The 13,833-nt window shown below is 43.2% G+C and overlaps 1 protein-coding gene across 2 annotated transcripts in view; it reads left to right on the forward strand.

Annotated features, from left to right (window-relative positions):
• The first annotated feature begins 1,544 nt into the window (after positions 1–1,544).
• The window catches only part of syde1 (synapse defective Rho GTPase homolog 1), a 33,126-nt gene continuing 20,837 nt past the window's right edge, over positions 1,545–13,833 (forward strand). For both annotated transcript variants that reach the window (XM_079657003.1, XM_079657004.1), the window contains exons 1-2: positions 1,545–1,608; positions 11,006–11,167. In XM_079657003.1, coding sequence (XP_079513129.1) covers positions 11,098–11,167 — 70 coding nt within the window. In that variant the 5' untranslated portion in view covers positions 1,545–1,608; positions 11,006–11,097. The remainder of the gene's footprint in view (positions 1,609–11,005; positions 11,168–13,833) is intronic.

Below are 13,833 nucleotides of genomic sequence, written 5' to 3' on the forward strand. Positions count from 1 at the left end.
CTACCTGTCTCTCTAATACCTGTCTCTACCTGTCTCTCTAATACCTGTCTCTACCTGTATCTACCTGTCTCTCTAATACCTGTCTCTCTAATACCTGTATCTCTAATACCTGTCTCTCTAATACCTGTCTCTCTAATACCTGTCTCTCTAATACCTGTCTCTACCTGTCTCTCTAATACCTGTCTCTACCTGTCTCTCTAATACCTGTCTCTACCTGTATCTACCTGTCTCTCTAATACCTGTCTCTACCTGTCTCTCTAATACCTGTCTCTACCTGTCTCTCTAATACCTGTCTCTCTAATACCTGTCTCTCTAATACCTGTATCTACCTGTCTCTCTAATACCTGTCTCTACCTGTCTCTCTAATACCTGTCTCTACCTGTCTCTCTAATACCTGTCTCTACCTGTCTCTCTAATACCTGTCTCTCTAATACCTGTCTCTCTAATACCTGTCTCTTTAATATATGTCTCTCCTCTAACGCTGGTTCTCTGTTTCCACAGGGGTCAGGTTTAGGACCCTCTCTTCGGGTCAGAATACCTCTATTCTGACGATACCCTTGTTTATTGTTGTTTGAACCCTGAAGTACTAACATGGGTTCTGCGTCAGACACAGGAACTCTTTAGTACAGACCAAATGTTCTTCTCCAGAAAGAGATTCAGTCCTGCTCAGGGTTGCAAAGAGGCGGAAAGTTTCCAGTAGATTTCCTGAAAGTTTCCATGGGAAGTTAAGCTGGGGAATTTTGGAAATATTCGATACAAAATTAAACAAAAAAACATGACATTTCAACAGATTATTTAAACAAAAAAAATGGTACAACAGAACACGTTTTCATTATTTTATTGAACAATTATTTGTTTCATTGAAGAACGAAAACAGGAATGTTGAGTTAAATATTACTCATCCACCCCCAACCCCACTCATTAAAAAATGAACAAAAATGCCCTCCCCATCCACAAATCCCCACAAAGTCAAATTCAAAATGTTAAATGGAAAGAGCCCTTCTCCCTCCACAAAGCCCCATTAAACATGCACATCTTCCTTCAAGCAATCCTCTGCATTTTTGCTAAAGCCTTTCAGTCGATGGGCTCTTCCTCATCAACATCACACTCTGAGTCTTCCTCTTCCGTGTCTCTGTCCAGCCTGGTTAAGGATGGCTCTGTGTCCGGCTCAGAGAGCCTTAGGTTTGCCCGAATGCCAACCAGTTTTTCCACTCTCACATGTGTGATCCTGTTGCGAACCTTTGTGTGGTCTCAATAGCTATGCAGTGAGCAGTGTGCTATGGCATGGATATGCAAGTGTACTTGAATCTGTTTGTTTTAGTCAAGATTAGGCTAACATATACTTTCCCCAACTATATTTAAGTTCCCTATGAAGAGCCAACCTTCAATTTTGAAAATTCCTAGTTTATTCCCGTTAATTCCCGTGGAAAGTTTCCATCTTTGAAAATTCCCGGAATTTTGCAACCCTATTCCTGCTCCATCTTCAGTCTGTACAGAACAGTATGAGGAACACTCACTCTAAATCCCCTTCTGCAGAGGGAGAACCAACCTGGGCAGGAAATTCTTCGACTCGCCTTGAGCCTTCTAACCCTCGCTGAAGTACACACTGTACGTACTAATACTCTGTGGAGTACACACTGTATGTATTAATACTCTATCTGTATATATAAATATGAGAACTGCAGTAACTCCTGTGTTTCCTCAGATGGAGGACCGGACGCGCGCGCGTGTGTGTGTGTGTGTGTGTGTGTTTTGGATCTTATGTTTAATAAAATGTGTTACTGCAGAGGACTATTTTTATAGTTATAGTATTTTATAATCTCAGTCAAATTGACGATGAGGCGCATCTTAAACTGAAGGGTGGTGGAGGCGAGGTCGATTGGGACTTGGCTTGGCAACTGGAAGGTCACCAGTTCAAGTCCCGTCAAGTCAAGTCAAAGTGCTACCGAGGTGTCCCTGAGCAAGGCACCGTTCCCGACACTGCTCCCCGGACGCCGTTCAAAATGACAGCACACTGCTCCAAACACTCGGATGGGTCAAATGCAGAGAAACAATTTCCCCACGGGGATTAATAAAGTAGCGTCGATGTGTAGATATGCTAAAATTTCTCTGGTCCCCTCCCCAATCTGATCAATGACGACATGTATAGCCTTTGTAATAAATTAAAATCAATTTTGATATGGCGTAATTTCAATTAAATACAGGGTTTTAATTTATTGCCGTTTTATTCTGAAAAAACTGAAGTTCACACTAACTTACGTACGGGACCAACAGCTGGGATGGGGGGAGCCACCAACTGCACATTTCATTGTATGTCATCGCATCCTTTGTCTAATTAAATGCTGTTAACTTTCATAAGCTTCCTTGTACTCTTTTCAGTTTATCCTAGTCTCTGGGTTTTAAGAAAACACCGCATGTCATCATTTCAGCGCTGGTTGTCTTGGTGGTGCCCAGCAAACAATGTGGGCTTTGTAAATAATTGGACAGCCTTCTGGGGAAAACCTGGTCTGACTAAGAGAGACTGCATTCATCCTACTTTGGAAGGTGCAAATCTCATTTCGGCAAACATTTCAGGGCTTTGTGACTCAATCCATGACAAACTGGAGTTGAGACCAGGAGGCGGAGTCTTACACGCTTCTCTGCGCTCTCTCCTAGGCAGTCATCCATAGGAATCCCGAACCCAATAAAATACCCAATATTAACGTATATATATATAAATGTAACAACTACTACAGTGCAACAAAACAGGAAGATGAAATTTGGTCTCTTGAACATAAGATCTCTAGCATCTAAAGCAATACTGGTAAATGATTTAATATCAGATTATAATATTGATATATGCTGTCTCACTGAAACTTGGTTGAGACATGAAGAATATGTCAGCATAAATGAGGCCACTCCACCCAGCCATATCAATACTCATATATTGCTTTCACAATTTTCAAAGGTCCTTGAGAAATTGTTTGTCCAAAAAATTGATAATTTTATTGAAAGAAATGAGTTGAGTGAGTATCAGTATGGATTTAGGAAAAATCGATCTACAGGTTTAGCTTTAATGAAAATAACAGAAGAAATTACAGCAGCTATAGAAAGAAAGAAATACACAATAGGTGTATTTAGTGACTTAAAAAATACATTTGACACCATAGACCAGGGGTTCCCAAAGTCTGAGGCGCGCCTCCCCTGGGGGGCGCCAGAGAGCTGCAAGGGAGGCGCAGCCGCCAGAAAAAAATAAAGAGAAACAGTGAAATCTAGCTAGCTAACTTCAGCTAAATGTATGCGAGCAGCAACATATGGATAGATTTTTAGTGAAGTTCCCTAAAGTGAGAGAGGAGACAGCGTCTGTCAGAAAACGGAGGAAGTATGACAATAATTATTTGAAGCTAGGATTTTCATGGACCGGTCCTGATGACACTCCACAGTGTGTTATCTGCAACAAGGTGCTAGCTAATGACAGTATGAGACCATGTAAACTCTGGCGTCATATTGAGACGAAACACCCATGTTTGGTGACAAAGCCACGGGAGTTTTTTGACCGGAAGCTGAAGGAATTGCAGTCACAGAAAAATGTCATTGACACATTTAGCACTGTGAATACAAAGGAAACCGAAGCATCATACCGAGTGGCGTTACGGATAGCTAAGGCAGGTAAACCTCACAACATTGGTGAAACGTTACTCCTCCCTGCTGCTAAAGACGTCTCCGTCTCAACTATTTCTCTCCGAGTGCAACGTATGAGGAAGCTTGACTAAAGGCTGACCTGCCGCCAAATCCCTCATGGCAGGACAAGATGGCTGCTGCATACACTTTCACTGTTGAATGCGCAAGCCCTCTGTCCACCAGTAACTGTAAGAAGGAAAGAAATAGAGCCTCACTCACTAGATAGGGGCTCTATTCTCCTCTCCTCACACCATCGCTGACATCCTAGCCACCTTGGCCTGTAACAGGCTGTGGTGGATCCAGCTCTAGCTGCCTGGATAGACTGAATAACACTGTCAGTCAATCCACCCTGTCTCAGCCTGTCCCTCTCAGGAGCCAAGTCTGGAGAGGTTGGCCGAGAGTGGGTAACGCCCCGATTGCACCTGCCTCTTGAGACATCGCTCCCCAGAATTGGGGAACCGCCCAGGGCTGGCCCACCTTCATCTGTGTCATCTCTGAGTACCACGGCGCCCCAACGCGGTCCGGACTAGGATGACTGACAGACGTTCTCGCCTCACTCTCCCCAGGAGAGGGAGAATGAGACGCAGCGGTGAAAAGGCGTATAGCAGCTTCCTTGGCCATGGCTCGTGTGCAAACGCGTCCACCCCCAAGGACGGGTCGTCGCTCAGGGCCATGGAGAACCACAGGGCACAGTGGTTGTTGCGCTGGCTGGCGAACAGATCCACTTCCGCTCTCCCGAACTAGGCCCAGATCTGCTTCACCACCTCCGGGTGAAGCGTCCATTCGCCTGGTGGTGGGCCACCCCTCGACATGAGGTCGGCCCCCCTGTTCTCCAGTCCCGGGATATGGAGGGCTCTCAGGGATAACACCACCTCTGAAGCCCATAACCACAGCCTCTTCGCTGTGGTCAACAAGGCGGCGGAGCGGACTCCGCCCTGCCTGTTGATATAAGCCACTGTGGTGCTGTTGTCGCTCCTGACGATTAAATGTCTCCCTTGAATTAGGGGCATGAAATGCTGGAGGACTAACACTACTGCCCGTGGCTCTAGTAGGTTGCTGTGTCAAGACTCTGTTAGAGTCCAGCGCCCACCTATAACCCTCTTCAGGCAGGTCCCTCCCCATCCTGTTCTGGATGTGTCCGTGAACACTGTGATGTAGGAGGTCATCCTCCCCAGTGGAGACCCCCTCCGGAGGTGATCCGGGGACCCCCAAAACCGGAGGTTGCCCTCCACTGAGGGGGGGATGGTCCCCAGTCGCCGTTTGTGCCTCTTGGGATCCAAACGTAGGCTGGAGAACCACCGCTGCAGGTTGTGCATATGCAGTAACCCCAGCGGGACCACAATGTGAGCAGCCGTCATGAGACTCAAAGTCTGCATGACAGTTAAAGCTGTCACTGTTGTCCCCTGTCTCAGCCTGTGAACCGCCCGGAGAAGGGACGCACTTCTGCTCCCTGACAGGGTGGCGCGTAGCGCGCCTGCATCGAGCACCACTCCCAACTACAACGCCTGTTGGTGAGGTATGGGGGTGCTCTGTTTTCAATTGATCGTAAAGCCTAATTTGGTTGGTGTGTGATCAATTGTGCTGTGCAAAGCATTGCCTGTTCCCTGGACCCGGCCATGACTATGAGGTCGTCTAGAAAAAGAAAACTCTCATGCCGTCGGCGCGCAGCGGTTGAAACGCTGTGGCCACACAAATTTGCTGAATGTGCATGGGGATAGGGAATAGCCGAACGGCAGCTTGTTGAACTCGTAGGCTAAAGGCAGACACTTTCTGTGCTCTGGAGCAATTTCTACATGAAAGTAAGCATCTTTCAGGTCGATGGTGGTGAACCAATGGCCCGGTTTGCACTCACCCCATTAACTGTTTTATAGTTAACATGCGGAATTTCCTGCAGGAAATGTGGCGATTCAGGCCGCGGAGATCTAGAATAGGCCTGAGAACCAGGAAGTATATGGAATAAAGATCATTTTCTCTGTGCTGAGGGTGCACAACAGACACAGCCTGTTTCTGCACCAGAGCCTGAATCTCTGCTGAGAGGAAACACATCTCCTCCTTGGAGGACAGATTTACCTCTTGCATGCCCATAAAAAGAGGTGGGTGTGGGACACCCACAAGACAGTGCTCCATGTGATACAGTGGTACAGTGTATAGACATGTGGTACAGTGTTTAATACACAAGAATACAGTTTGAAAGGGGAGTGATTTGTAAAATATCCATGAAGAAAAATAAATCTGCTTTCAGTTGTGTTTCATCTGGATGTTGAGATGTGTATCCATAGATCTCTTAATGTCGCTCTCAAAGTGCACCAGATTGATGCTTTTAACTTCAACATTTAAAAAAACATCTTCCCGGGGGAGCATGCCTAGGGGACCTAACCCCCCAGAGGAGGTTAGGTCCCCCCCCACTAAAATCATGTCCAGATGGATAGGAAACTAAATACTTTTGCACACATCTTGGTCCATACCTTTCTGTTTTGGTGGTCATGCCACACCGTGCACGTGAATGCATACACGAGTCATGATATCTGGATTAAGAGGTTGCTTTTTCTTTGCGTAGCATGAAAGAAAGAAAGAATGAATGGGCTGTGATTTTAGTGTATTTAAGCAGAGGTCAATAATTTGTACGGCCCTCGGAGGATGTTGTAAAAATTGAAATGGCCCTTGAGAGGAAAAAGGTTCCCCACCTCTGCTCTATAGCCTAACGTTAGCCATCTTTAGCTTAGCGGTGGTGATGACCAGCAGAACCAGAGAGATGCTGCCTTCAGGAACCAGCAGAACCAGGGAGATGCTGCCTTCAGGGACCAGCAGAACCAGGGGGATGCTGCCTTCAGGGACCAGCAGAACCAGAGAGATGCTGCCTTCAGGGACCAGCAGAACCAGAGAGATGCTGCCTTCAGGAACCAGCAGAACCAGAGAGATGCTGCCTTCAGGAACCAGCAGAACCAGGGAGATGCTGCCTTCAGGGACCAGCAGAACCAGGGGGATGCTGCCTTCAGGGACCAGCAGAACCAGGGGGGTGCTGCCTTCAGGGACCAGCAGAACCAGGGAGATGCTGCCTTCAGGGACCAGCAGAACCCGGGGAATTCTGCCTTCAGGGACCAAAAGAACCAGGGACATGCTGCCTTCAGGGACCAATAGAACGAGGGAAATGCTGCCTTCAGGGACCAGCAGAACCAGAGAGATGCTGCATTCAGGGACCAACAGAACCAGGGAGATGCTGCCTTCAGGGACTCTGTACATTAGCAGCAGGGTGAGATGTTCAGAGTCTCCAGCAGAGGGAGACACAGCTCTCCTCTTTGTTTCTGTGTGTGAGAACATTCAGGCCCATTCCCAAACCGCCCCCTAAACCCTACCCCTCCGTTTGCGCGTTCACGCGGAGGGTCCGCCATATTGAGGGCTGTTCCAAACCAACGAGTGTGGAGCGGTGTGGAGGGGGAGTGGGCTATCAAGCCCTCAAACAGCGAGTCTGCAGTGGTGCCGACTTGAGACCAGTCTCTACCTATGAGCATAGATATGTCTCATAATTATTTGTGTGAACCAAAAAAATAATTTGTGTGTAAATATTTGATTTGTAAATGTAAAACACCGTCCACAAATGCATTTCAAAGATTTGCAAACTCACAAATAAATGTGCAAGTGTAAAACGGATCTGCAAACACGCTAAATATTTTCACAAATAAAAAAAAGATCTGTGAATATCTCTAACATTTACAACTTTCGATCAGGCATTTGTGAATCCATTTTGTATTTGTCGACCAAAGATGCGCTCGTGGATCTCAAATCTCTGCTCGTGCATCGTCTTTTTACACACACGGAATTTTGAGACATATTTTCCGCCGGTCTCGGCTAAAATCTACTCGTGTCACTCGGTTATTTTCGGAAACCACGTGATGGCCCGCTGATGACGACATTTCCGCATGATTTCAAAGTAAGAGCATGATGGTTTGTTTAATGCTGTTTTTTTATTATAATGAACAGCGGAACGTTAGATGCATTCTTTATCACCATCATCATCATGTTATATTGATACAGTTAGTTTGTGTTAGTTTATTGGTTCAATACAGCATATATCGAGCACTTTCGTTGATGTTGAAGTAGGCTACAGGCTATACGCCCAGCTGGCAGCGAAGCAGCCTAGATAAAACTCTTTCTTCATTGTTTGTTGTTTATTCAGTCAAGCGGGTCAAAGTTACAAAGTACTTCACATCTTATTATTCGGCCTAGTTTTGCCTTACCAGTGCAGTAATAAAGTAATCTGTAGAAAAGCACCGTATTTAGGTCAGCCTTCATAGTAAGGCTACATTAAATGTTATAATATTCATTGTGTCCTTTCTACTGTATATATTCCTGTCTATTGCTTTCATTTGCATTTAATGTTATTGTGTTTATACTTGTTTCCACACATTTAGGGATGAATGAAGTATCCATCTATATATGATATCTGTCTATCTATCTGTCTATCTATCTATCTGTCTATCTGTCTATCTATCTGTATATCTATCTATCTGTCTATCTATCTGTCTATCTATATCTATCTGTATATCTATCTATCTGTCTATCTATCTGTCTATCTATCTATCTATCTGTCCGTCTATCTATCTGTCTATCTATCTATCTATCTATCTGTCTATCTATCTATCTATCTGTCTGTCTATCTATCTGTATATCTATCTATCTGTCTATCTATCTGTCTATCTATCTGTATATCTATCTATCTGTCCGTCTATCTATCTGTCTATCTATCTGTACATCTATCTATCTATCTATCTGTCTATCTATCTGTACGTCTATCTATCTATCTATCTGTCTATCTATCTATCTATCTATCTATCTATCTATCTATCTGTCTATCTATCTATCTATCTATCTGTATCTATCTATCTGTCTATCTATATATCTGTCTGTCTATCTATATATCTGTCTATCTATCTGTATATCTATCTATCTGTCTGTCTATCTATCTATCTGTCTATCTGTCTATCTATCTATCTATCTATCTATCTATCTATCTGTATATCTATATCTATCTATCTGTATATCTATATCTATCTATCTGTATATCTATATCTATCTATCTATCTATCTGTCTATCTATATATCTGTCTATCTATCTGTCTATCTATCTATCTATCTGTCTATATATCTATCTATTCATCTATCTGTCTATCTATCTATATATCTATCTATCCATCTATCTGTCTATATATCTGTCTATCTCTCTATCCATCTATCTGTCTATATATCTGTCTATCTCTCTATCTATCCATCTATCTGTCTATATATCTGTCTCTCTCTATCTATCTATCTATCTATCTGTATATCTATATCTATCTATCTATCTATCTCTCTATCTATCTATCTGTCTATATATCTGTCTATCTCTCTATCTATCTATCTGTCTATATATCTGTCTGTCTGTCTATCTGTCTATCTATATATCTCTCTATCTATCCATCTATCTGTCTATATATCTGTCTATCTCTCTATCTATCCATCTATCTGTCTATATATCTGTCTGTCTATCTATCTATCTGTCTATATATCTGTCTATCTCTCTATCTATCTGTCTATATATCTGTCTGTCTGTCTGTCTCTGTCTATCTATCTGTCTATCTATCAGTCTGTCTATCTATCTATCTATCTATCTATCTATCTGTCTATCTGTCTATCTATCTATCTATCTACCTGTCTGTCTGTCTGTCTGCCTGTCTGCTACCTACCTACCTACCTACCTACCTAGCCTACTAGTTGTTTTGTTTGGAAATATTTTGTCATTGTATTGCTCTTTACCGGCACCTGCAGAGCACAGGACTTTACTTTGTAACTTTGACCCGCTTGACTGAATACACAACAAACAATGAAGAAAGAGTTTTCTCTGGGCTGCCGGCTGCTCCCTCGGGACCCGAAAGTGGCGTATGGCCTGCACTTCAACATCAACGAAAGTGCTTTATATATGCTATATTGAACCAATAAACAAACACAAACTAACTATCACTATAACATGATGATGATGATGATGATGAAGAATGCATCTAACGTTCCGCTGTTCATCATAATAAAAAACAAAGCATTAAACAAACCATCATGCTCTTACTTTGAAACCATGCGGAAATGTCGTCATCAGCAGGCCATCACCTGGTTTCCGAAAATAACCGAGTGACACGAGTAGATTTTAGCCGAGACCGGCGGAAAATATGTCAAAAAATTCCGTGTGTGTAAAAAGACGATCCACGAGCAGAGATTTGAGATCCACGAGCGCATCTTTGGTCGACAAATACAAAATGGATTCACATATGCCTGATCGAAAGTTGTTAGGGATATTCACAGATCTTTTTTTTATTTGTGAAAATATTTAGCGTGTTTGCAGATCCGTTTTACACTTGTACATTTATTTGTGAGTTTGCAAATCTTTGAAATGCATGTGTGGTGTTTTACATTTACAAATCACATATTTACACACACATTATTTTTATGTTCACACAAATAATTATGAGACATATCTAAGCCCATACTACCTGACCGGAGTCACACTGTGTGTGTCCCTCAGGAAACAAGCTGTTTACAAGTAGTTCCAGCAAACATCCACTGATAAACTGCGATGTTAACAACCTCATGATAACTCATATGTTTTAACTTAGGATCATACCTGTGTTTAATCTAGAAAAAGGTAAATGTGTGCATTTTATTATAAAGTTGTGTATATTTACAGACTGTTGAAAAAACTAAGAAGCTTATAAACATCAGGTTTAAAACTAAAAGAGCTTTGAAACACAATGAAAGATGTTTGGAGTTTTATTTGAGTCATTCATTTAAACTTTTTGTCAAAGAGAAGCTGATTTGAAACCGTTGTTACATACAGTTACGGCATTTCCTGTTTCTGCCGGAGAGAGGGGAGGCCGTCCCAAAGCTTGCTGCTGTATTTACTCCCTCCATCTGACAGGAGGGAGCCTCGTTGAGCTGAGAGTGTGGCTACAGACGGAGTTCACTCCGTCACGGGGTAGGGTCGAGGGAGTGGTTTGGGATTGGGCCTCTCTCTCTCTGAAGCCTCAGGACTACATTTCCCATGAGCCTCCTCTCTCCCTGCTGAGGAAGGAGAGAGGGAGGAGAGGGAGGAGAGGGGAAGGAAGGAGAGTGGGAGGAGAGGGGAAGGAAGGAGAGTGGGAGGAGTGGCGAAGGAGAGTGGGAGGAGAAGGGAAGGAAGGAGAGTGGGAGGAGAGGGGAAGGAGAGTGGGAGGAGCTTAGGAGTTTGGGAAAGAATGTGAGGAATTCATTTCCTGTCCTGTAGCTCCGAGGAGCAGACATGGAGCTCTGAGTCTCTGAGACTCCCCCGATATCTCTCCCACAGAGACCCTCACCACAGAGACCCTCACCCACAGAGACCCTCACCCAAAGAGACCCTCACCCACAGGAGGGGTGAGAGGAGGGAGGATAATTGTGATGGCAGAGCCTCTGTTGAGGAGAACGTTCTCCAGACTGAGAGGACGAGACAGGAGGGACAAGCTGAGCGGTGAGACTCTCATTCTTATACACATATTTATTTATATATATATATATATATGTTACTGATGGATGTTAGTACGGACTCACTGTTTCACTACTGTCCAATGTTTACATAAATTATGTACTGCACTAACTGTACTAATACTACAGTACTAATACTCTTTTACAGTTAAAGTACTTATACTGCAGTGTGTACTCTTGTACAGTAACAGTACTGCAGTATCCATGTGATGCAGTACAGGACAGTATTCAGTATCATAGAGAGTAAGCTAAAGTACCTGAACATTGTACTCCAGTTCAGTACTGAGTACTATACTCCACCTCTGTATACAGTATATACATGTATATATACAGGACTGTCTCAGAAAATTAGAATATTGTGATAAAGTTCTTTATTTTCTGTAATGCAATTAAAAAAACAAAAATGTCATACATTCTGGATTCATTACAAATCAACTGAAATATTGCAAGCCTTTTATTATTTTAATATTTCTGATTATGGCATACAGCTTAAGAAAACTCAAAAATCCTATCTCAAAAAATTAGAATAGTTCCTCAGACCAAGTAAAAAAAAAAGATTTATAACAGCAAAACACAATCAAACATTTGAAAATGTCCATTAATGCACTCAGTACTTGGTTGGGAATCCTTTTGCACGGATTACTGCATCAATGCGGCGTGGCATGGAGGCAATCAGCCTGTGGCATTGCTGAGGTGTTATGGATGCCCAGGATGCTTCAATAGCGGCCTTTAGCTCATTAGCATTGTTGGGTCTGGTGTCTTTCAGCTTCTTCTTCACAATACCCCACATATTCTCTATGGGGTTCAGGTCAGGGGAATTTGCAGGCCAATGGAGGACAGTAATGCCATGGTCAGTACACCAGTTACTGGTGGTTTTGGCACTGTGGGCAGGTGCCAGATCATGCTGGAAAATGAATTCCTCATCTCCATAGAGCTTTTCAGCAGACGGAAGCATGTAGTGCTCTAAAATCTCTTGGTACACAGCTGCATTTACTCTGGGCTTGATGAAACACAGTGGACCAACACCAGCAGCTGACATGGCTCCCCAAACCATCGCTGACTGTGGGAACTTCACACTGGATTTCAAGCAACTTGGATTTTGCTCCTCTCCAGCCTTTCTCCAGACTCTGGCGCCTTGACTTCCAAATGAAATACAAAACTTGCTTTCGTCTGAAAAGAGGACTTTGGACCACTGTGCAACTGTCCAGTGCTTCTTTTCCTTAGCCCAAGTCAGACGCCTCTTCCGTTGTCTTGAGTTCAGAAGTGGCTTGACCATGGGAATACGGCTATTGTAGCCCATTTCCCGGACACGTCTGTGAACAGTGACTTTTGATACCTGGACTCCAGCTTCAGTCCACTGTCTTTGAAGCTCCCCCAAATTCTGGAAGCGACTCTTCTTCACAATGCTGTTAAGGCTGCGGTCATCTCTCTTGGTTGTGCAGCGTTTCCTGCCACATTTCCCCCTTCCAACAGACTTTTTGTGGATGTGCTTTGAAACTGCACTCTGTGAACAGCTTGCTCTTTGAGAAATTTCTTTTTGTGTCTTACCCTCCTGATGGAGGGTGTCAATGACGGTCCTCTGGACAGCAGTCAGATCAGCAGTCTTCCCCATACTTGTGATTTAGTTTACTGAACCAAGCTGAGTGTTTTTCAAGGCTCAGGAAACCCTTGCAGGTGTTTCGAGTTAATTAGACGATTCAAGTGATTCGTTGAACACCCTACTAGTATACTTTTTCATGATATTCTAATATTTAGAGATAGGATATTTGAGTTTTCTTAAGCTGTATGCCATAATCAGCAATATTAAAATAATAAAAGGCTTGCAATATTTCAGTTGATTTGTAATGAATCCAGAATGTATGACATTTTTGTTTTTTTAATTGCATTACAGAAAATAAAGAACTTTATCACAATATTCTAATTTTCTGAGACAGTCCTGTATATATATATATATATATATATATATATATATATATATATATATATGAGCTGCTGTGTGACCTCCAGCTGAGGGTATGTAGGTCCTGTGTACTGACCTCGAATGTTCTACGTTACATATATGCATGTAGATGTATATATGTACATGTATGTGCACACAAGTGTTGCTTTATGAACGGAGCTCTGCAGAAACTCCACTGACAGTCTGCAGCCATGCTAACATGCTAACACAGAGTAAACGGTGTATATATTATATATATATATATTGTCTATATGGTGTGTGTTAGCACTGACCGTACGTCACACACACACACATACACATACACACATACACACACACACACGCACACACACACACACACACACACATAAACATACACACACACACACACACACACACACACACACACACACACGTACACACGCACACACGCACACACACACACATACATACACACACATACACACACACACACACACACACATACACACACACACACACACACACACACACACACACACACACACACACACACACCAACATTAAACACATCCTGAAGAACCAGAGAAAAGTATCATGTGATCCCAGTGAGAACAGGACATCCCATAATACATGTTTCACAGTTGTCTCTGTGCAGGGACTCTGTGCTACAGTTCCTCACACAGAACCTAATGGGATCTCCTGAGTTCTCCTGAGTTCTCTTGGGTTCTCCT

The sequence above is a fragment of the Notothenia rossii genome (genome assembly GCF_949606895.1).
Source record: "Notothenia rossii genome assembly, chromosome: 11".
NCBI classification, from domain to species: domain Eukaryota; kingdom Metazoa; phylum Chordata; class Actinopteri; order Perciformes; family Nototheniidae; genus Notothenia; species Notothenia rossii.